This window comes from Lagopus muta, chromosome 1 (genome assembly GCF_023343835.1).
Source record: "Lagopus muta isolate bLagMut1 chromosome 1, bLagMut1 primary, whole genome shotgun sequence".
Classification (NCBI taxonomy): domain Eukaryota; kingdom Metazoa; phylum Chordata; class Aves; order Galliformes; family Phasianidae; genus Lagopus; species Lagopus muta.
Window position 1 is genome coordinate 314,001 of NC_064433.1, and position 23,964 is coordinate 337,964.

The 23,964-nt window shown below is 51.2% G+C and overlaps 1 protein-coding gene across 1 annotated transcript in view; it reads left to right on the top strand.

Annotated features, from left to right (window-relative positions):
* The window catches only part of SHANK3 (SH3 and multiple ankyrin repeat domains 3), a 298,288-nt gene that overhangs the window by 60,008 nt on the left and 214,316 nt on the right, over positions 1-23,964 (top strand). Inside the window, 2 exon segments of the mRNA XM_048925496.1 lie at positions 561-638; positions 18,133-18,199. Coding sequence (XP_048781453.1) covers positions 561-638; positions 18,133-18,199 — 145 coding nt within the window.

The following is a 23,964-nucleotide window of genomic DNA, read 5'->3' on the forward strand; positions in this document are numbered from 1 at the left end:
TAAAGGTTTGATAGAGGTTTGATTTCCTAGAGGTTGTGTGCATGGGTTTCACTGTAAAGGGATTTATGTTTCTGAGGTGTCCAGTTTTAAGAATTGAATGCTGTTGTGATTAACGATGTGGGATGGCGTATGGAAATTGATTTATGGCTTTTTTAGGGGATGGATGTGCTCTGCTTGCTTGGGACTCTCCTACATGGGTGCCTGCCCCCTGGGGGGCCCATAGATGGGAATTAACAGCGTAGAAGCACAGAGCATTGAAAACAAAAGCAAGAAAAAGCTGTAGGAAGTAGCAATACCTGGGAACGTGTGGTGGTCACTGTGCCTCACAGCTGTGTTCCTGGGCTGGATTCTGGGCATTACTGCTGTAGTTGGCACGCAGAGAGAGGCTCAGTCAGCTCAGTGCTGGGGGTGACCAATTCCTGGGGGCTCAGCATCCTTATGCATCCCTTGCTCTCACCAAAGGAAGCTTTCCGAGCTCGATGAAGCAAGGTGGTTTGCCTCTTTGTTGTCCCCTTTTGTTGTCTACAATGCTGATCGATGTCTCCTTTCCTCCTTTCCAGGAGAGCTGTGCTCGGGTTCTCCTCTTCCGTGGTGCAAGCAAAGAGATCCGCAACTACAACAGCCAGACAGCCTTCCAGGTGAGGCAGCAAGCGCCAGCCATAGAACCATAGAATTGCTCAGGTTGGAAAAGACCTTAAAGATCATCAAGTCCAACCACAACCTGACCGTACCACCCTAACACAGAGCCCTGTGGGGCCCCAGGAAGTGCTGGGGTGGCCTCTGGGACGAGCCTGTGTGTGAGCTGAAGCATCCAGAACAAATGTGTGCATTCAGGATGCCTGTTCTGGCCATGGCCTGCTTGGTGAGCAAAGTGTTGTCTGTGGGAAGGGCTGTGAGGCTGCTGTTGTGGTGGGAGATTTGAAAGAGCTTTGCTTGTGTACCCCGTGCGTAACGGAGGTGGAAAGGAGGAGTTACTGCTGTCTGTGGAAGTGTTGCAGTGTTAGAGAGGGAGCAAAATCCTCAGGAACAAAGGACAGTTTTGCTGCATATAAACTGGCTGTGAATAAACTGAGAACAGAAGTTAGAAGGCCTGTTCCAGCCCCTCACCACTCTCATAGTAAAAACTTCCCCCTGACATCCAGCTTCAATCTTCCCTCCTTCAACTTCAAGCCATTTCCCCTCGTCCTGCTGCCATCTCCCCTTTCCTGTTGACTCCCCTCCTGGCTGTAGGCTCCCTTCAGCTCCTGCAGCTGCACTCAGCTCACCCCCAGCTTCTCTTCTCCGTGCTGAACAGCCCAGCTCCCTCAGGCTGTTGGCAGGGCGGTGCTGCAGCCCCCTGCTCATCTTTGTGGCTGCTCTGCACCCTCTCCAACAGCTCCCTGTCTGTCTTGAATGAAGCGTGTTTTAATACAAACTCAACAAGCAGTCCTGAAACAAAAACGCACAACTTCAGTGTGCACTTTCCGCAGTCATGTGTAGAAATTACACACAGCTGTTGGACACGCTGGCATTAGGATCAGTTCTTGAGAGCAGCCCTGCAGAGCAGGACCTGGGGGTCCTGGGGGGTGAAAAACAGACCATGAGCCAGCAGTGTGTGATTACAGCTCAGAAAGCAAATGGGATCCTGGGCTCCATCAGCAGAGGGGTGGCAGCAGGGACAGGGAGGTGATTGTCCCCCTCTGCTCTGCCCTCGTGAGGCCCCATCTGCAGCACTGCGTCCAGGGCTGAGGGTCCAAATACAGGAAGGCTTAAATTCTTAGGAGGAATTTCTGAATGAAGACTGAGGCCGTGTTGCTTACGTTCTACTACGTGTTGGCTTGAATGCTGGGAGCAGAAAGCTCCTGGAAGGTCAATGGAGTGCTGCATGCAGCCTGGGCTCGTGCAGATGGAGGCAGTGGGGCTGCAGCTCTTTGAGGAGCTTTGCTTCTGGGAACTGATCGCTCATCTACTTCATGTGAAAATATTTATTTTCAGGGAAGGACTTATTCCAGGAAACCGTTTCCTCCTTGTTGAAGGAGTTGAACTTTTGCCCTTTCTCCACCTCTTGATTCCAACCTTTTCGCTTTGGGCGTTTGCAAGACACGGAGGTGGTGGGTGGAGAGAGCAAATGGCTGCAGCTCCGATTCGCGCACGTCCTGCAGGGCCCTGAGAGCCCTAATGAGGGAGAAGCAGCGTTTGCCTTTCTTTTTGAAGTAGTGTGACTAATTGCAAGTTTGCCTTCCACAGAATGAAAACTGTGCTTGGTAACCCAATCGGTTTGTTTACCGAGAGAAGTATAACCTGATCCGAACCCGACTTTGATACCGCGCTCCCATCAGCTCCCAGCTTTCAAAGAGAAGCTCTCTGCCTCTGCTTACATTGCTTGCTCAAGATTGCAGCATCTTGTTAAAGTCGCTGCCCGCTGCAAAGTCTGGCACTTTCTCATGCATCGTCTTTGTGTAGCCATGGTAATGGGGTGCTACCTCTCCCTGGCTGAATTTCAGCACAGCGGAGGAAACCAAGCCAGCGTGAGGCAGGGTGTGCTGGTCAGAGCAGCTCTGTGGCTGCTGGGAGCTCACATAAAGACCTCTGCTTCTGCAGAGCTGCTTAGTCCATTTGCTTCACATACCTCATGTTAATTTCCTTGTTGCCATTAATCAGATAGCTCGGTGTCAGCGGCCTGAGATGACTTGAGATGGCACCGAGTAATTTAGAGGATTTGGAAGATGTAATCTCTCCATTTATCTTCCGTGAGGCCAATGGGCATCCTCCATGCTGGGGTGGTGGGGCAGGAGAGCAGGCAGCACTGCCCAATCTGTGTGGCAGCTGTGGGCTTCGGAGGGGGCTGAGGGCTTGTGTGGAGGCTGCGGGTGAGGGCTGAGCATCACCTCCTGGCACCCTGCAACTTGCTGTTGTCCTGGGCTGGAGCTGATACCTCCATCCCTGGGAGTGGTGATCTCCAATGTCCTTATCAGCGAGGCAGACAGTGGGGTTGGATGTACCCTCGGCAAGGTGGCTGCTGGAAAGGATCCATCCAGAGGGACCTGGACAGGCTCAGAAAGTGGTCCCATGAGAGCCTGATGAGGATTGCCACAGGGCAAAGCAAGGGTGTTGTGTTGGGGCAGTCCCAGCTATGAGCGCAGAGTGGAAGAACTCCTTGAGAGCAGCTCTGCCAACAAGGACTTTGGGGTGTGCACCTGGCTGCCCCATCCCTGGATGTGCCGTGGCCATGGATGAGCCCTGCACAGGCTGAGCTGAGGGGCACCCAGCCTGCAGCAGGGATTGGAGCTCAGTGGTCTCTCCCCTGTTGGGTTCAGACCCTACAGGATGTGGGCTGGACAAAGCAATGCACTGTCAGTGTGGCTGTGAACGACCCCTTCGTGACCACTCTGATGTGAGCCACCCAACGATTTTTTTCCCTATCCAGCTGTCCATGCATCCATACTGTGATGCCCGAATTGCACAGACAGAGATGAGCCAAGAGAAGGGGTTGTCTGTCTGCTCCACGTCCTTGGAACTACCTGCTGGTTTTGTACCAGAGCTTGGGCTTGCTTTCCTTTCCCTCCCTGGTTTCCAGGTGTCTCAAGAGCTCACTGAAGTATTTCCTTTCTCAGGACCTGGTGCTCGGTTGGGGTTAAGGTGTCACATACCAGCAATCTTTCTGCTTTAAACTTCTGGGTTATTTTTTTCACCTTTCATTTAATAAAAGTAGCTTTTCCCATTGCCCTCAAACCTGTTTCAAAAGTAGGAGAAGTTCATGTCTTTGTGGAGGGCTTACTTTGCACTGCATTTGTTGGTGATCCATTGGAGATGCCAGCAGGATGCTCCATGCAAGGAAACAATTTCTGGTTTGGTAGCAGCGCTGCCTTCCAGTTTTCTTTCCCAAACCTTACAACTCTAAGGTGGAGCGTGTGGTCTCAATGGCAGTGTGGGTCTTCCTTGTCTGGAGAGTTTTCGAGGTTGCTTCTGCTGTTCCTGTCATGTTTCTAGGTGATCTGCTGACCAACCATCTCTCCATAACAGCCATGACAAACCGAGCTGCAGGGAAGCGCCGTCAGTGTCCGAGTGACATCAGAAGCACTTGCTGAGTATCTTCACTTCTGATCTTTCTCATGTGGATACCTGGAACTCAGCCCCTGCCTTTTCCACGGGCTGCTTTACTGCATCACCTCAGAGCAGTTTGCAGCTGGTGCATGAAGCCCTCAGAGCAGGACTGCAGCTGCCTCAGTGTCCCCCATAGCACAGGTGGGCACATGGGCTGGGGGATTAGCTTCAGTTCCTCTATCAGCCTTGCCCATGTGCTGCTTACCATCATCTGGTCTATTCTGGAGCCATCTGGAGCACTGACCTTCTCCTGCTCCTCCTCCCAGGGTCTGGAATGTGGCACTGTGCATGCTGTGCCTTTGTATTCTGGCTCAGAAGGAGCAGTACGGTGTGATGGAGACAAGCTTGAGCTCCCCTGGTAGTCTAAAAGGAGACAAACCCCACTGTCAACGTGAGGGTCTTTCTGGATCACATCTGTGTGTTGTCAAGGACCGGTCATCATTCTGCACGTACTTTTCCAGCCCTCCATCAGCAGCAGTGATGAAGATCCCTGTCTGCCCCTGTGCCTTGCCCTCTGGCGGAGGCTCCTCATCTTTCTACCCCTAAGCCTCTTTGCTTGGCCAAACGATGGCCTTTCCCTCATCTCCTCCCACCACTCTGTTGCCCACACGGGGGGCTGACCCATCAGATGGTCCAGCACTGTTGTGCCCACGCGCTGCCCGTGATTCCAAGGTAAGAGGGTTTGCCTGTAGATTGCATCTATAGGGCACCCAGTTGCCTTCACATGACTTCCACTCTGAGTTGGATGCTGGAAAGCTGCTAAAACTGTGTGAGCTCGCTGTACCAATGCAGCTTTTGCAGCTGATGAACGTGTTAATGAGAACCCACCCGAAAGTGAACTCTGCACTGGAAGTTTTCGTTATCATCAGGATGCTGAGTTTCCTAACAATCATCAAGTGTCAACTTCTGCACAGATTTTTGTTCTCGTGCTACTCACGGTCGGATTGCTTCATGTGCAGGATTTTCACACACCGAGTATAAAAATACCACAAGCAATTGCTTCAAACTTCCTCTCATTTCACTGAAATGTGACAATCAGAGCTGCTTCTTATCTGTCAGAAAGTTGTCTGTCCTTTCGATAGCTGCACTTTTGTATTTGTTTTCTTCTTCCCTTTCCCCAGGCTGAATTCTTCTAAGCAGGATTTTCTGGGGGTAGGTAGCTGTTACGGGGACTCACAGTTCCTTGCTATGAGCAGCACAGGCTTCATTGATGCTGAGCTCCTTTGGCTGTGCTGTGCTCCATCCCCTGTGCTGTCACCAGAGCTGTCAGAGCTGACCTTGGTCACGGAGTTGAGGCACGAGACAGAGGTTTTAACTCCACTGTCAGCATTTCGGATAAACGTTTGGCTTGATGGTAGGAAACTGTTGCCTGAATTGAGGGTATGGGTGCAGAGATCACATCCCTGCAGGGCAGAGGTGCGCTCAGTGTTGGCTGAGTTGTGATGTTTCCATGCAGGGGATGTGCTGGGCAGCACAGGGGCTTGGCAGCAGCTTCTCATTGCTTCCATTGGTGGGCAGCCATGGTCTGTCTCATCTGGCTGTGGTGCTGTGGCACAGCAGAGGTTGAGGGGTTGTGCCCAGTAAGGAACAGGAGGGTGCCTCATCTCCTCCATCTGCAGTGGGGTGAGGTAGCTCTGGCCTGGCCCTCGTGGTCAGGCGAACTCTGGTGGCGTCCCTCTCATGATGCCAGCCATTAATGAAGAGACCCCGTGGTTTCAGCCACCGTGAGCAGTCCTGACCTGGAGCCAGCCATGGGCGGCCTTTGTAGGGCAGTCGTCCCTCTTGAAGGCCAGTGCTCCTGCTAGCTGTCTGCCTACCTTGTCCCCCCCCTTCCCAAACCGTCCCTGTCCCACCCTGTGATGAAGATGCTACAGGACACCACACTGAAACCTCCCTGACTTCCTGTTTCTTGTGTTCCCTTCGTTCAGTGTTGCCACCCACAGGAGGAGACCATGGGCAGATAGGACAGAGAAGGAACTTTGGAGGCCATTTGTGTGCTGCTCTGCCTCCCCCAGGACCAGCTCTGTCCGAACCCTTCCTGTCAATGACCTCTCCTGAGACCCTCCAAAGCTGGACCTTCTCTGTGCAGTCTCTGTGCTCCCTTGTCCTCACTGTCAGAAAGCTTTTTCTGTCATTTACCTTGAATCCTTCCTATTGAATTTTAAGCCCATCTCTTTTCCACAGTTGTTGAGAGCAGATTATTTTTGTCCTTGCCGCAGCTGCCATCTCTCTGCCTTTGTGGCCTCACTGCCCTTTTCCCACCCCATCTTCCATTCTCTGGACTAAACATCCCAGCACACGCAGGCTTTCCTGCAGAGCCCTCGAAAGCATAATCCGATCATTACTATTGATTTATTGCGGGTTCTCCCCACATCCTTCATTTAATTCAGATCCCCGTTCCAGCTGACAGCCCACCCGCCCTGCATAGAGCAGTGATTGCATTGCATGTACTGATAGAGACGAGGCCGCTCGTCTCTAAGTCCCAGCGGAGCGCTCCTGTTCTGCCACAATGTGATTTTGGTGGGCTGGTGCTCAGCGTGTGATCCTGAGCTCCTTGGGTCTCTTCCAGCAGATGCACAGCTGCTGTCTCATGCCGTGTCCCAGCGCCCGGCTGTTCTGCTGCTTTCTGTTATGCCCAAAGTTCCCCCACTGTGACCTGTGCTCATCACCTCCCTCTTCTTTCCCTGTGCCTCAGAAGAGTTCGACTCCATCTTCTATAATCCTCGTGCATAAGGAGCAATTACGTCTCCACTGAACCAAGTTATTTTTGTTTTCCTCTCCTCTACATATTTCTTCAGCTTCAAGCAATCATTTTGGTTCCAACCCTGTATTGAACTCGTGCTCCCTCCCAGGTTGGCCTCATCTAGGAGTTCAACCAGCGTACTCTGCATTCCTCCAGCCAGGTTTCCAATGAGAACTGGGAATGGGGACCAGTTCCACCCATTCAGTGCGTGTTTGGAGTTCAATGGAGAGTCAGGAATTGGTTTTCTGATCAGTTCTGCATCCACTTGGCAGGAGCCTCACCTCCCAGATTCAATTTATGTCATTTCTGAGGATGTCACATCAGAGTGCCACAATTTTTGCAGAAGACACCGATGTGATACCTTTTGTTGTTCTGTTTTTGGGAAGCCTGGCCTGCTCCCCTCATAGAAGTAGTGTGGATCCCTTAGGCTGGGTTTGCTCTTTGCAGATTACAGTGGTTGGTCTTTTTTGTGGAGTTCTGCTTAGAATCACAGAATCCTAGAATGGCCTGGGTTAAAAAGACCCACAGTGCTCATCTGGTTCCAAGCCCCTGCTGTGTGCAGGTCGCCAACCAGCAGCCCAGGCTGCCCAGAGCCACATCCAGCCTGGCCTCCAATGCCTGCAGGGATGGGGCATCCACAGCCTCCTTGGGCAACCTGTGCCAGTGCCTCACCGCCCTCTGCATGAAAAACTTCCTCCTCATATCCAACCCAAACCTCCCCTGTCTCACTTTAAAGCCATTCCCCTTTTCCCATCACCATCCACCCTCACACACAGCCGTTTCCCTTCCTGTTTATATGCTCACCCCGTGTTGCTCTGGACAAGGCAATGAAGTTGCTTCATCTGTAGAGCCGTGTTCCTTGGTGAAGCCCTTGGTGATGCCATTCCTCATTCAGGCATTGAGGCCCTTTGGGGATTTTCGAGTGAACTCCCAGTGCTGGAGGTTTCTCCTGCAGGTGTTGGCAGCGTGGCTCTCTCCTGCTCTGCAGATCTCAGAGGCAATTCATGGACACATCACCAAACCAGGCATCGTGCCCCAGGTGCTGTGTGCTGGTGCATCAGGACCACCTGGTTCCCCATTCAGTTACAGCTGCTTTGCGTTCACAGCCAATTGTGGAGCAAAAATGGAAGCATGAAGGCAGCACTCCCCAGCTCTGGCAATGCTGCAGCTTTCCCTTTATTGACTTGGTGGGGGCACTCCATCCACCCTACAGCGCTTTTCTGTGTCCCATCCCTTCTGTGCACACCTTGCTCGTTATCTCTCACTCCATGACTCGACCTTTCTCCATCTCTTCTGGCTCTGTCACGCACATAATTGGGCATCAGAACGTGGTAGCGCTCGCAACGATCCGCCTCGAGTCCTTAAAGATTTGCACTCGGATGCAAACTTAACATTATCATTTCCTCCGGCCTTCAGCACAATGCAAACAGGTTGTTGGACGCGTCTTCTTCAAAGATTTGTATCTTGTTGCTCTAAAATAGACATCACGGTCTGAACTCTGCAATTTGCAGTCACGTTGCCCAGGCAACAGAGTTTTCTCAAACAGAGTGGTTTTGTTGAAAAATGCCTTTGGTTAACTGTGATTTGTCTCATTTAACTTCAAAATGTCACCGATGGTGTTTGGACTTCCAACCAGTGACATCACAGCTTGTGATGCTATAGGAGGTAATGCCTCTCCTTCTGCTGGTGTAGATGAGCGCCGGTGCTGAGTGGACTCGGAAGGGAATGACAGATCTGCTTCTTTTGCATCTATCTGTGCACTCATGCAAGCTTGCTGCTCCTCACTGTGTGTAAAGCACAGAAACAGCAGCTGCTGTTGGATGCATTTTACAGAGTTGGTACGAACGCCAGAAATTTCAGCTGTTGTGGTGATGTTTTGTTATTAAGGAGTTCCATGTTTTCTTGTCATCACTACAGTGGTCACCTTGTTCTCCTCCATATCTCCTCCCCTGTCGAGCATTCAGGTTGTAGAGGCTGTGGGTCTGGAGGAGGCTGATCCTGCTCTCCAGTGCTACAGCAGAGGGAATTAGAATAATCCATGGAGGTGCAGAGTTCCAGTTGGCACTTGGAGGGCTTGTTCATAGAATGGAATCATGAATCTTAGGCTAGGAAAGGAGCACAATGCTCATCTCGTTCCAACCCCCCTGCGATGTGCAGGGTCACCAACCAGCAGCCCAGGCTGCCCAGAGCCACATCCAGCCTGGTTCAACCCGTTGTGTGCTGAAGATGCAACGCGCCTTCCTCACGCTTGCTGCCTTTGCTGCCTGAGTGGGAAAATGGAACATCTGTTGTGCATTCCAGAGCGTGTTCATTAAAAGTCAACGTAACTGATGAAGATCATAGAATTTTCAATCCGTGGATTGAAAATGTGGAACCTTTGAGCAATTGATTGTGTCTGTTTGGGATCTTTGCCTTTCATGACAGCGCGCTGACCCAACTTCCAACCTCCTTTATGCTCAAAGTTAAAACTCCCTGGCAATCCAGGTGTCATCAGTGTGGCTTGCAGGGAAAACGAGCAACCAGTTCACATTGATGAGCCCACATATCTTGGGCTCAGTCTAAAGGCTCCACCACGGAGAAGTGTGCTGTATCGTGCATCCTCACACATGAGTGCCCTTGGATGGAGGGCCAGGGGCCACATTTTCTTCAGTACCCACCTGTGCTGAGGGAATCACATCTTTGTTCTTAGTTCTTCACCTTCTTAATTTTTTGGCAAAGTAAGCGTGTTGTTTTTGTCCTTCCAGCAGTGGATGGCTGGGATAACGGGTCGTTATCCTTTCTGTAATGCTATTTTTTAAGGATTCTGTCAGGGTTTCCCCACTCTTGGTGCTCTCCAGGTCTCTCTTCCAACTCGTGCTGTCAATCTGCATTCCTCCTTAAAGACCCGTGTCCCAAAACCACGGCCATCAGTCCAGATGGGCCATTGCCAACTTGTGGTTCCTCCTAGAACTACCTTTGTCGATGCAATATCCCCATTAATTGGTTTAATTTGAGGTTGCTGACGTTACCATGCGCTGTTTCCTGCTTCTTGAAGCTGGTTCTTCTCTGCCTTACATTTATGCATTTGTTTTTTCCATGCCAAGCAGAATGCATCTTGCTAGACCTGAATTTCATCTCTCTGCTTCTGTCAGCCGGACTCATAAACCTGTCAGTCAGACTTGGCATGTTTGTGCCATTTCCTTTTAACAAGGTTCTCCTAGAACTGAGGAAACTATCATTAAAACAAGAATAAAATCTAATTAGAGTCCGTGGTGTTGAACCTGGTATGATGTATACAAGAGAAAATAATGCAAGAAAGCATTCTAAATGCTAAATATGCATTAGTGTTCGTGATGTGCTGTGCACAGCTGCTGTGAAGAGTCTGGAAAACAAAGCAGGCATTGTGGAGATTGTTAATATTTCTTACATGAAATCACTTAGAAAATGTTTTGATGCTTCCAAAAAGGTTTTAAACAGACAGAAAGCTGCTCAGGTGAGCAGAAGGCGCAGCAATGGATGGCAATGAGGGGAAGGTAAACCCAAATAGGGGCAAAGAAACCGTGCAGCAAAGAGAAGGGAAAGGATGCAGAGTACCGTTAGTGCAACTATGAAGATGAGTGCAGCTTCTCTGCTGGAACCAGAGGAGAATAAGAGGAAAGTAGGAAAGGGAGAAAAAGGGAAGTTTGCTCTCAACAGAGCTGAAGTTGCTTTTCTCCTGAATGAAGTGAGTGAGCCTGCTCTCTAGCAGCGTTTCCACTCCATAAGTAGGACTTCAGCCCGTGCTTGGTTGGCGTACGCCTTGGTCTCATTTCAGCCTCAGGCCCCAGCAGCTTGGTGTGTGCGACGAAGCAGCCAGGCAGCTCCTGCTCCAGGTTCTGTGCTCAATGCTTCTGGTAATTAAATACTTAAAAGCACTGCTGACAGAATTTCTCCAGTTTTCCAAGGCGCGGAGTCTTCATGGGCATGAAAACTTCCTCTGCTGTCTTGTCCTGACTCTGTAACTCACCAGGAATTGCCAGTTTGAGCATTAGTGATGGCTGGCGAATGCTGTCTGCCGTCCTCCTTCCCCACAAGCGATGGATTCCATGCAAGCACAGAATCACCAAGGTTGGAAAAGACCTCCAAGATCATCCAGTCCAACCATCCGCCTACCACCAATATTCCTCCACTATCCTGAATTCCTGCCTGCACGCCGTCCCTGTGGAAGAACACAAGTTTCCCATTCCTCCCCACCCTGCCTTGGTGCCTTTTGTGCTCTGCTGCGCCTGCGATGGACCGAGGACTGACCCATGGCTTTTCCTCTTTGTGACAGCATTACAACATTTTCTCCTGGTAGATCGCTGCCCTGCTCAGCTTCCCTTTATCAATCACGATGCAGTTGAGCTTCGGGCTTCCCATCGCTGGTTTCAGCCCGCAGACCGTGAGAAGCCAATCTGATGATGAATGATTTTCTGTCATCATGTAACAGGTTGAAAGCTGGTTTTTTTCTGAGGGCCTGAGCGTGGGCACGCTCCAGGAACGTGTGTGTGCCAGGCAGTTGCACCCCAGGCCTGCTGCCCTGCATTGGACACGCATCCCTGCCCTTGTGCTGGGTGCTGCCCCAGGCACAGCATAGGCTGCTCACCCAGAAGCAGCTTTCATTTGCCTGATGAACCTTTTTTTTTTATTTTATTTTTTTAATTTAGCTTCTCTCTTAAGGCTTCCTCCTTATCATCATTTTATTTAATTTCTTTTCTCTCTCTTTTCATTTGAAGTTTGTCTTGCAGAAATTGATCAGGTTTCTGGCCTCCTGGCTTCCTCCCACTCCTCCTCCAACCTTCAGTGTGAGACTGATCTAATTCTGAGTCAGATGCCATCTCGGTATCCATTATCCCAATGATGTTGCTGACTTGAAATCTTCCCTGACCTGCGGCAGTCGTGCTCCTATTTCAGATGCCACACTAGAGCCTCTGCTTTGCTCCAAGCCCACCGGGTCCTCGTCCTTCAGGCTCAGGCCCACTCAATTCTGATGGTAAGGGCCATTCTGCACACAGATCTGTGCTGCTCAGGTCCTTGAGAGCATCCTTCAGTGGTGCAGAGCCCAGATGATAACAAACACTGCCAAGAGGACTGGCCTTTCCTCTTCATCTGATGCTCCCTGCACTAGATGGCCCCGTTTGTCACGACTCCATCTGAACAAGTTAGCTGAGAGATTCACCGATTCGTTCCTCTGTCCACCCTGCTGTACCTGAGGCTCTGTGTTTGCAGAATGCTGGGTTCAAAGGAACCTCTGGGGCCACCTGGTCCAACCCCTGCAGCAGCAGGGTCACCCAGAGCCGTTTGCCCACGGCCACCTCCTGGACTGCCATGTTTCAGCTGGTGTCCATTGCCTCTTGTCCCATCACCAGGCACTGCTGACGTGAGCCTGGCTTCTTTTCCCAGGTGCTGCCCATTTGTCCTCGCATTGCTCTTTGTGTTTTAATGATCTCAGTGTCTGTGTGGGCCCCATAAAGCTCTGCCCAAAGCAGTTCTTCCCTTGCAGAGCCTTCCTCTGAGCCTTCAGGAGATGCCACCAGCCCACCTTCGGTCTATGTGGGAAGCTGAAGATTGCTCCTTCCTGCAGCATGGCTGGTTTATGGAAGCGGTGACCTCCAGGGCATCCCATCTGTTGGCTGCAGAGCTGTCCAGTGCCCACGGATGGAGGCAGGCTGTGGGGAAGGTGAGGTGACCCCCCACACCAAGGCTGCTGGCGGTGCTCACGCTGCTTTTTGGATAAGGCTCTGCTGTTCTCCCCGCTGCCTGTGCTGATGGCTGCCATCCCTACTGGAGAGAGAGGCAAGATTTACTTCTCTGAGTCTGCAGCTCATATTTCTTCTCCTGCTCAAAGGCTTCCATGCTGCTGCCTTAAAGTTTTTCAGCTTCCCAGGAGGATTCAGATTTCAGAACTCCCTGCTCCTCTTGATGGAAGAGATCACAGAATCATCTGTCTCTCTTTAGGACGGTTTTGTGATGCATCTCATTAGGAAAATCATCGTGCTTTTCCAGCAGACCCATATGCCTCATCTGAAACAACCAAGAAGGCTCTCTCTCTCTTAGGCTGGGGCTGAATGGCTACAGCTCTGGATTTATCTTTTGTTTCTCAAGTACGTTTGCCTGATGCAGGTGGTTGGCAGACACTCCTTGTAGGCTGAGGCGCAGAACGTTGATCTCGCTGCCTGTCTGAAGTTCCTCTTCTAAATCAAGGCCTGTGAGTCTGGTCCATAGCAAAAGAAGAAGAAAAAAAAAAGGCTTTTTTGCTGTATAGGCCATGGGCAATAAGTTGGGCACTGTCAACACGCTGCACGGTTGGTTGGCAGAGGCAGAGGGCGTCGGAGGTGTGTTTATCTCAGATCCGCTGCACAGCTCATGCACAGGAGGCACAGGAGGTCTGTCTGTTGCTTGCAGGCAGTGTTTGGTCTACGGTGTAGTCATACAGCGCCTGACCCCAATGACACCTCCTGGAAGCAGCAGACTATCTGCATCTGTGCTGTGTCACGGCAGCACGCATTGCTGGGAACGCGTTGGGAGTTCCTGCTCATATGGCAGCCCAGATGGAAGCACCGTATGCGAGCGGTAGGAGCCACCCAGTAGGACTGCCAGACTTCTGGGAATCTAGAACAAATATAGAACATGCTTCACAGCTCCTGGCCGAGTGAAGGTAGGCAACTCTGCACAAAGTCCTGGCGCCCATTCGTGCTCTGGTGCTGTCAGTTGTGCTGGTCAAAAAAGAAGACATTTGGCTCCCCGTTATCTGAGAGAGACAGAAAGCCATCAAGACTGGAAAGCCTCTCTTTGGAGACGTTCTGCAGAAAGCGGTGTAGAAATGGCTGACGTTGTAAAGTTGGGCAGGGTGTGAGTGCTGCTCGGAGACTGAGGAGAGTTAAGTGCTACAGAACCAAATTGCTGCCTGCAGCCAACCAAACTAATGGGCTGCTTTCACAGAGTCACAGAATGGCCAGGGTTGGAAGGGACCTCACGGATCATGAAGCTCTGACCTGCCACCACACGCAGGGCCACCAACCTCTGCATTTCATACTACACCAGGCTGCCCAGGGCCCCATCCAACCTGGCCTCCAACACCTCCAGGGATGGACGGGGCATCACAGCCTCTCTGGGCAGCTGTTCCAGCCCCTCCCCACTCTCACAGCACACAACTTCCCCCTGACATCCAGCCTCCAGCTGCCCTCCCTCAACTTCCAACCATTTCCCCTCGTCCTGCTGTCATCTCCCCTTTCAAAAGCGTTGACTCCCCTTTCTGCAGGTCCATTCCCTTCTTGCCCAGCACCATTGCTGATAATTGCTTCCTTCTCACCCCATCTTATCCCATAGCTGCCGCTGCTGCACCTCCACTTGCTCCCTCCTGGCTCTGCTCCTGCCTTCTCTCTGTGTTTGCACCCAGCTTTTGTCAGCACACGTTTTGCACGCCCAGGATGGTAACAACAAAGTTCTGAACTTCTCCAACTGTTGCAGCTCACAGCTGAGGAATGCCTCTAAGAAGGTGGTGTGCTTCAATGCAGAGCATAAAATATTTGGAGACTGGTTTGATTCAGAAAGCATTTTTTGATGTTTTTTCCTCAAGTCAGAGGTTCCAGCAAGGGCAGAGTGTACTTTTCCAGCTATAAAAATGCACAAAAATACCCAGCATTTCATAGTTTCACATTCTGGCCTCTACTTACTGTTACCATAAAGCTAAACTCTTTCTAATCAAATTTGCCTTCCCCTTTATTTTCTTTCCACTTAATGGACTTCCCTATCAGTTTTTATGTCACCCGGGGGCTTCCCTCAAGCCAGAAGCATTTGATGGGGACTGACTCAGGGTTAGTTGATGTTTTGCTGCTCCTCTGTCTCCCGGTCCACCCCTTCCCTTCCATTTGGGAGCTTTCCCCCAGCAGTGACTGTGTCAGCTCCAAGTGCTGCAGGACCTGTCCATTCCTCAGCAGAGGGAAATGCAGCTTTGTTGTGGATGCTTTCTGACACTGAAGAGCAAATGGGGCTAACTCACCCCTTGGCTCTCCCAGTGCTCATACTTGTGAGTATATGCACCCAAGGTGTTTCTATTCACTATTGTGCCATCACTGCACAAGGGAAGGGGCTTCATTTTGTAAATTATTTTTTTGAACTTCAGGATAGTTGTTCTTTTGATAGGACAAGGGGGAATGGCTTTAAAGTGAGACAGGGGAGGTTTGGGTTGGATATGAGGAGGAAGTTTTTCATGCAGAGGGCGGTGAGGCACTGGCACAGGTTGCCCAAGGAGGCTGTGGATGCCCCATCCCTGCAGGCAGTCGAGGCCAGGCTGGATGTGGCTGTGGGCAGCCTGGGCTGCTGGTTGGCGACCTGCACACAGCAGGGGCTTGGAGCTGATGCTCACCGTGGTCCTTTGCAACCCAGGCCATCCTATGGTTCTATGATTTGCACTTCCCATGGAAAATGCCTATTGCAGGTTGAAGCCTTCTGAGGTCCTGGCCATGGGGTAACCTGCTGCAGGTGGGAGCAGGTAACCTGGAGCTCTGGGCTGAGCCAGGGGCTGTAAGGGGCAGCCCGGTGAGGCCCTGCAGCACTGCTGTGGATGGGTATGGGATTGATAAAGGAAACTGCCCTGATCCTTAGGTAACACAATCAAACAAGTTGCCCAGAGAGGTGCTGCTGCCCATCCCCACAGACAGCCACACTCAGGGGATGGGGCTGTGAGCACTGATGGAGCTGTGGATGTCCCTCCTCACTGCAGGGAGTGGGACCAGATGGCCTTTAGAGGGCCCTTCAAACCCAAACCACTCTGTGATTGTATGATAAACAGATTTCCCATCTCTGTGCCCTCAGAAAAGCCTCAGGACCCGGAGCTGTGCCCAGCAGTGTCCCACGGTGTCTGTTGGAGGCGATCGTTTCAGCGCTAGGATCCATCGTGCTGCAAAGCCCCAGCTGAGGCAATAAGTGCAATAAGGGAAATCCTTTCATCTTCCTTGCGTTTCCCAGTTGAGTTGTGAAATGCAAACAGCTCTTCTCCCTTCTCAGGGATTGATGTGAGCTGATATTTGTATCAGACGCCTCCTTCAGCGCGTTGCTTCTCGCTGCTCCTGGAAGCCGCGGCGTTTCCAAGGCTGTCACCTGCATGGGATGTGTTATTGTTTGAACAACTTTGAAGCTGAAATGCTTCTTTCAAACTCTCCGGCCTTTTGCCAGTCTGGGTGCTCAGCTATTGGATCTCCCCACATTTGGGTGATTTGTCCTTCTTTACAAAAGCTTCTGTTGCCTCTTTACAGAATGGGACCTTTGGGACAGCAAGCCTTGTGCACGTGTGTGTAGAGAGAGGGGGATGCAGTTGGACACAGGCTGGGGGGAAAGCAAGTTTGGACTCACTTCTCTGTTACTGTGGGCTCGTTCTGAGGTTGCACACGGAAAGTCTCCTTCCTCCTGGCCATCTCTGATCTTGTACAGTTCTGGCTGAGGAGTTGGAGTGTGAATTCCAGGCCTCGGGAAATAAATAAATCACATAAACATTGTTGAGCTGAGGATAGTAAGACTATTTCTGCTGATAAAGGATGATAGTAGAGAGGTGTGCATGCTGTACTGAGTCACCGAGTTAAAAATATCCCTTTGTCACAAACTAACCTCGTGTTTCCAAAAGCTGTTCCTGTAGGAGGGCTGAGCAGCTGGAGCTGCACCCGGCTCCGTCGGTGTCTGGGGGGTTTGGCATCCCATAGAACCATAGAATGGCCTGGGTTGCAAAGGAGCACAGTGTTCATCTGGTTCCAAGCCCCTGCTGTGTGCAGGTTGCCAACCAGCAGCCCAGGCTGCCCAGAGCCACATCCAGCCTGGCCTCCAATGCCTGCAGGGATGGGGCATCCACAGCCTCCTTGGGCAACCTGTGCCAGTGCCTCACCGCCCTCTGCATGAAAAACTTCCTCCTCACATCCAACCCAAACCTCCCCTGTCTCACTTTAAAGCCACTCCCCTTGTCCCATCACCATCCACCCTCACACACATCCGTTCCCCTCCTGTTTATCCGCTCCCTTCAAGCACTGGAAGGCCACCATGAGGTCTCCCCACAGCCTTCTCTTCTCCAAGCCAATCAATCCCAGTTCCCTCAACCTTTCCTCACAGCAGAGCTGCTCCAGCCCTCTGCTCATCTCAGTGCCTCCTCTGGACTCGCTCCCAGAGCTCCACGTCCTTCCTGTGCTGGGTTCCCCAGACCTGGACGCAGCAGTGCTGCAGATGGGGCCTCACAAGAGCCGAGCAGAGGGGGACGATCGCCTCCCTGTCCCTGCTGGCCGCCCCATTTTCATGCAGCCCGGATCACAGCTGTCCTTCCGGGCTGTGAGCGCACACTGCTGGCTCGTGCCCAGCTTCTGGTCCACCAGGACCCCCAAGTCCTTCTCTGCAGGGCTGCTCTCAAGATCTTCCCCCAGTCTGCATCAATAGCTGGCATTGCCCCGACCCGCTGCAGCACCCTGCGCTTGGCCTTATTGAGCATCATTAGGTTCACATGGCCCCACTTCTGCAGCCTGTCCAGGTGCCTCTGCATGGCTTCCCTTCCCTGCAATGTATCGAGCATTTCCTGATGGGGTGGGTGGTCTCAAACATCCACCTGAAGCTCACACAGGGCTGTGGGGATGGCCCTGGCAGGGGCACAGTCCATACAACGCAGGACCCAAGCAGCCCAGAGTGATTCTTTGAGCTTAACGTTCCGAGGAGCAGCAATGGATTTTCGTGTTCTCCTTCCCGTTTCGGTTTGGTTCTTTCATGTTTTCGGAACCAGGTCCAAAAATATTCTGTTGAAAAATTGTTCTGACTTTTGTTGTTTCAGGTTGGAATTGGGAACAACCTGTGCTGCAAAGAGCGGTCAGCACTGCACAGCTGCCCAGGGCAGCGGGGAGCCCCCATCCCTGGGGCTGTGCAGTGACCACAGGGATGTGGCACTGGGGGACGTGGGCAGTGGGATGGGCTGGGGTTGGATTGGGGATCTCGGAGCTCTTCTGTGCCTGAATGATTCTGTGATCTTATCAGTGCCTACAAGTCATTCCTGGCTGGTGTCAGGCATACAACCACCGAGCTGTGAGGAGATGGGAACGGTGATCTGCGAGCTCTTCGCCACCCTTTTGGTGCACAACCATCCACAGATGCTCTCCCTGCAATGCTGGGAGTTTTTTCACCTTGGGGTTACTGACTGGGCGAGCTGAGGCAGAACAATTGTTGGCTTTGCATCCCCCACGGAAAGCAGCTGTTGTCAGTCCATATGGTGCAGTCTGTGCAAGCGAGCACGGGATCAGTGCTGTTCGGAGCCGCTCAACTCTCTTCCCTCCCTCTCATTTCAGGTGGCCATAATTGCAGGAAATTTTGAGTTGGCTGAAATCATCAAAACCCACAAAGAGTCCGATGTTGGTGAGTTGGATCTTTTTTGTTTTCTTATCCTCTTTTTTAATCTTCCTGTGGAGTTCAGGGCTGTTGTCAGGCGGCTTTGTGACCTGGTGCTTTCGTGGTGCTGCTTGCGGTGGCTGGCACAGCCTGCAGCCTGCTCTGTGTCTCTGGAGCAGCAGGATGGATCCGCTTTCCTTCTGGGGCCATCGGTGTTCAGCTCATTTATCCAGCACAGTGTTTGCTTATGGCTGCTGAGATTGCCAAAGTTAAGAGTGAGCCAAACTGTTAGTCTGGAGTGGGTCTGAAAAGCGCACTGTGAAATCCTTTGCCTTTTGTCTCTGTGCATTTTTGGGGCTGTTTCATACTGGAGCTCTTCTCCTGCAAAAGCTGTTAGCCAGAGCTGGGGCAGGGAGATGTGTCTTCTTGCAGCAGGGCTGATGGTTATGGAGCTGCCCCCACCACAGAGCTTCTATAAGCGATTGCTTCTTTCTGTTTGGTATTTCCTGCACCACCTTTTCCTTCCCATCTCTTCTCTCCTTTTGTGGTGTAAACATTATCCTGTAATCATGCAGAGCCGACCTTTAGGTCAGGTGTAACAGCAGCTGGGAGCAAAGAAAGAGGGGTGTTTGAAGGGATGTCATTCGTCTTCCCAAGCAGCTGCTGTGCATGGAGAGCACAGCGCTCAGGCAGTGGCTGGACACGTGCTGCCGATGCACAGCATTGAGTGAATTCCCTGTTTTTGCTTTGCTTGGACACTTTGCAGCTTTTGCTTTATACTCTTGAATAGTTCTTTATCTCAATCTGTCCGTTTTCTCACTTCTTACCTTTCTGATTCTCTCCCCAGTCCTGCCTGGGGGGAGCGGGTGAGCAGCTGCGTGGTGCTGAGCTGCCTACCAGGGTTAACCCACAACAGGCTACAGGTGGAGCATGACTTGTGGAGACTGGAACAGTCTCCAGCTGTTAGGCTTGGCTCTTGGAAGCATCCCTGAGTCTGGGAACCTTCACCCCAGCTCGTCCTTTTATCACTTATTTTCTCAGGCTCCCACTAACAGCTGAATCATAGAACCATAGAATGGCCTGGGTTGCAAAAGCCCATAGTGCTCATCTGGTTCCAAGCCCCTGCTGTGTGCAGGTCGCCAACCAGCAGCCCAGGCTGCCCAGAGCCACATCCAGCCTGGCCTCCAATGCCTGCAGGGATGGGGCATCCACAGCCTCCTTGGGCAACCTGTTCCAGTGCCCTCTGAGTGAGCTGCTGAGGACCTTTGAAAAGAGTCAGAAAGGATTTGGGGAAAAGGCTGAATCTTATCAAGAAGTGTTAGAAACAGTGCTAACGAGAAGGCTGTCCTATTAATGCGAGGGGAGGGAGACTGCAGTGGAAGGGGTATGGGAGTAGATGACCTCCAAAGGTCTCACCAGCCTCAATTGATTGGATTGATGTCTAACAGGGTGGCACAATTTTATTGAAGAAGTTTAAGGAAAACGGCATGAAACCTTGTCAAGTAAGAATGAATTGTTTGTGCTTTCGATGGGTCTGTTTGAACAAAATAGGTCAGATAACAGTTGCGAGCTGATCGCACACAAACCAGCAGGGCCAGATGGCATCCACCTGGGGTCAGTGGAACTGGCAGATGAACATCCAGGCAAGGAGAAATTGCCTTCTGAAGTTCATTAAGAACTGAGAAGTGCGAATGTCTGGCTGGAGGAGAACAAGGTTATTTGGGAGCACGATGTGGGGTGGGGAAGGGGTCAGCGTGAGGTGTGGGGGCTCTGGAGCACCTCCTGCAGGGCTGTTTGTTTGCCCCATTGGCATTCAGGTCTTCAATCTGCTTCAGTCAGCGCCTGTCAGCCATGTGCACGACTCAGTGTAATCAGACGTGCTCCTCATTACCTGTTCTTCACAACAGTTTGCAGTGGCATTAATTGCACGTCGTTTTGCATCAGCTGGATCTCATGTCAGCTGCTCAGCAATTTTCACCATCCCTCTTTCTGGGAAGTTCTCTTAGTCTGCAAGTTTTCAAGTGTTTGTTTCAGCTAATGAGTGGCTTTGTCATCGTGATGTGATGCAAATGCCTCTCCCTGCTGCTTTTGGAGTAGAGTTCTGCATCTACAAAACAACCCGAAGGCCATCAGAACTTTCCTTCCTTCCGTACGCCACTTGGCTTTTGTTGGCGTTTTGTCTCCATTTTGAATGCATTGTAACTCCGTATTGATTTCAATTATTTTCCCCAATTAGAGGATAAATATATCCTACAATACCAATTGATGTCTTCAGTTTGCTGCTTTTGTCCAACTAAGCACTTAACCGTAGCTGCTTTATTTCACAACTGTGGTTCTGTGACTGCTGTTCCTTTTTTAAACTCGTGGTTTTATTCATATTTACTCTTCCTACATGGAAGGAGATGCAGGGCAAACAGTGCAGCATTAGTTCAGTGCTGAGAAATCTTAAGCATGTAAGAGTGGTTGGGACCATCTTCCCTCTTTTAATGCCAAATAGAATCGGGTCATGATTCACGGTCACTAAGCAACCAACTTCAAGTCAAAGGAATTCGTTCATCATCAGTCATAATGAGACCCAAAGCAGTTGCCCTGTATTACATCAAATACCTTTTTTGATGGGGAATTCCAATCTGCATGAGATCAGCATCACGGCAGCGGTTTTCCTTAGGGGTGGTGGTAGGGGTGGGGAAGTTCCTCACCCCCTCTGCTCCAGTTTGGCAGCTCTGCTGACCCACAGCAGTCCGTTCTTTTGGGATGCATCCACCTCTTGGCTCACATCTGCTGGGAATCCTGCAGCCCTGGCTCCCTGGTGGCTCTGTATGGGAGTATTGGTGGCACAGAGCCTTCCTCTCTCCTTTTACCTTGGAACAGATGTTTTTTTCAAGGTGTTTAGGAAGGTGAAGACCTAAATTGGGCCTAGCAAGGGTCAGGAAGTGACAGGGACACGTAGCTCCTCACTGTGTCCTTCCCACTGTGGAGATGATGAGCGGTGCATATCCCAGTGCATGCGTGTGTGAACGGACAGCAGGGCATTAATTTAGACCATGACACTTTTGGAAGATTCCATGAGTCTTCAAGCACTGAATTGTCCATAAAAACACCCAGCTTTGGGTGCCCCCACCAACTCAGGCCCACCTGTGGGCTGGGGCACCTCCAGGGATGGGGCACCCACAGCTCTGGGCATGACTACCACCAGGCTCTGAGGACATGCAGAATGGCATACAGCAACTCAGATAAATGTACGAGACAAGCAGAAGTAGAGGCTGTGACATACATTTCTTCCTTTCCAACTTCTTCCCCTGATTCCTTCTCAAAGGAATCTTTGGTAGATGTTGAAAAGCTTTGCACCGAAGCCATAAATAAGTACTCACACGATCAAAAGCTTCATTTCTTTTTTGCCTGATTGTGTCAGGTTTCCCAGAATATGTAACAAATGTGGAAGTTTTTGCTGAGCTCAATCTACCACCCGTGCTTTTATTTTTTGCCAGTGACCTCTGTGTGTGTATGTGTGTAGGTCATTGCTAAAGATAAAAAGCATGTATATGGTTGTTCCAAGAACCAGCTTGCTGAATGATATTGGAAGTAGTTCCCACTCCATTCTATTGCTTTCTATTTGGTCAGACTCTGGAACCAGGGAGGTGGGGGAGTCGCCCTGTTAAGTGTTCCATAAATGTGTAGATGTTGCACTGAGGGACATGGTTTAGTGGGGGAATGTTGGTGGTAGATGGACAGCTGGACTGGATGATCTTAGAGGTCTTTTCCAACCTTGGTGATTTTGTGATCTATATACGGGTAATTGGAGCATAGTAAGTTTCTATGTGACTTGCTTCCTTGTGCCATCTACAAAGACCTCTTTCCTCACTGTTGTCAGTCAGAATATTGAGCGACCTGAAGCCTTGGTCTCACCAGCCCTTCAGTTCCTAAGGAAAGAGTTCTCTGTTAGAATAAATAGAATGTGGTTGACTGGTGGGGCAGCTCCTGGGTCCTGCTGGAAGGTGGTTATCTTCAGGTGAACCAGGTGATGCTCAAAGCTGCCTTCCAACCCAACCCAACCCAGCCCAACCCAACTCAACTCAACCTAACCCAACCCAACCCAACCCAACCTAACCTAACCCAACCCAACCTAACCCAACCCAACCCAACCCAACCCAGCTCAACCCAACCCAACCCAACCCAACCCAACCCAACCTAACCTAACCCAACCCAACCTAACCCAACCCAACCCAACCCAACCCAACCTAACCCAACCCAACCCACCCCAACCTAACCCAACCCAACCCAACCCAACCTAACCCAACCCAACCCAACCCAAAAGGTTCTATGAATTACAGTAAAGCAGAGCTGAGATCTGTGCTCTTGTTGGCACATCACATTCAGTGCTCTGAACTGGAGATGTCACACAGCAGAAGTCCTGCTGTGGTCCTGAGAGCACAGATACTCTGCGGAAAGTCGATCTAGGCCAGGAAAATTGAGCTGAGTTGTGTTGGCTGTCAGTGCTTGTTTTCTGGACGTTGCATTGAGGGATATGGTTTAGTGAGAACTATTGGTGATAGGTGGGTGGTTGGACTGAATGTTCTTGTAGGTCTTTTCCAACCTTGGTGATCCTGTGGTTCTGTTTGGAAATGGCATTAAAAACCAACTTGGTGACCTGGGTGTGCCTTCATCGTTGGGCACGGCGCTGGGAGGAGGAGCACCTCTGGTGGTGGATTCCCCTCACGGAGGAGGAGCATCGTCTGCTGCACCTCATGGTGGGGCTCTGATGTCCTCTCCTTGCTGGGGGATGTGGTGATGTGGGGGAGCACTGAGCCTCTGTTCTCACTGGGGTTGGCTGGGTGTGTGTTCTGCACTCACCGTGGCACTCTTTGCCAACGATATCTGTGTGTGCGTGTGTAGGACATTGGTAAAGATTAAAAGCATTTATACAACTGTACCTCTGGCACTTTGGAAGGAATCATGGAATCATAGAATGGCCTGGGTTGAAAAGGACCACGGTGAGCATCAGTTCCAAGCCCCTGCTGTGTGCAGGTCGCCAACCAGCAGCCCAGGCTGCCCAGAGCCACATCCAGCCTGGCCTCCAATGCCTGCAGGGATGAGGCATCCACAGCCTCCTTGGGCAACCTGTGAAGGAAGGAGTATTGGGCACAGAGGCCAACGGTTCAGTGAGTGCTCCTGCAATTCCTTGGAACTGAACTGCAGCTTTTGGGCTGCTGGCTGGAACGTACAGAGCCAAACCAGCATCCTTGATTGCTGCCCTTGGAATGGAGGGAGGAAGTTTGACAGTGAGGCTGAGAGCCTTCTCCCCTGTGCTGCTCACAGGTGAATTGGCTGCACCTTTGGGGACAGCATGGGGGAAAACTCGCAGCTTTAATTAACCTGTATTTTTAGCAGCTTCAATTTCAGTTACACAAATACGGAGGAACGGCTGCTCCCACTGTGCAGAGCTGTGCTGCCAGCAGAGGAGTGGGAGGGGGAGAGAGGAGGGGCTGTGTCCAGCCATGGAGCACCAAATGTGAGCGCGGGTCATCGAGAGCCACATGGAAACAGCTGGAGAAGTGTTGGAGGATGCTTTCAGTTTTGTTGATTGAAAAAAGCAGAGCATCGCAAGGCTCTGATTCCTGCCTGAGGAATGCTTCTCAGTGCCGAAAATCATAGAATGCAATCACAGAACCATAGAATGGCCTGGGTTGCAAAGGACCACAATGCTCATCTGGTTCCAAGCCCCTGCTGTGTGCAGGTTGCCAACCAGCAGCCCAGGCTGCCCAGAGCCACATCCAGCCTGGCCTCCAATGCCT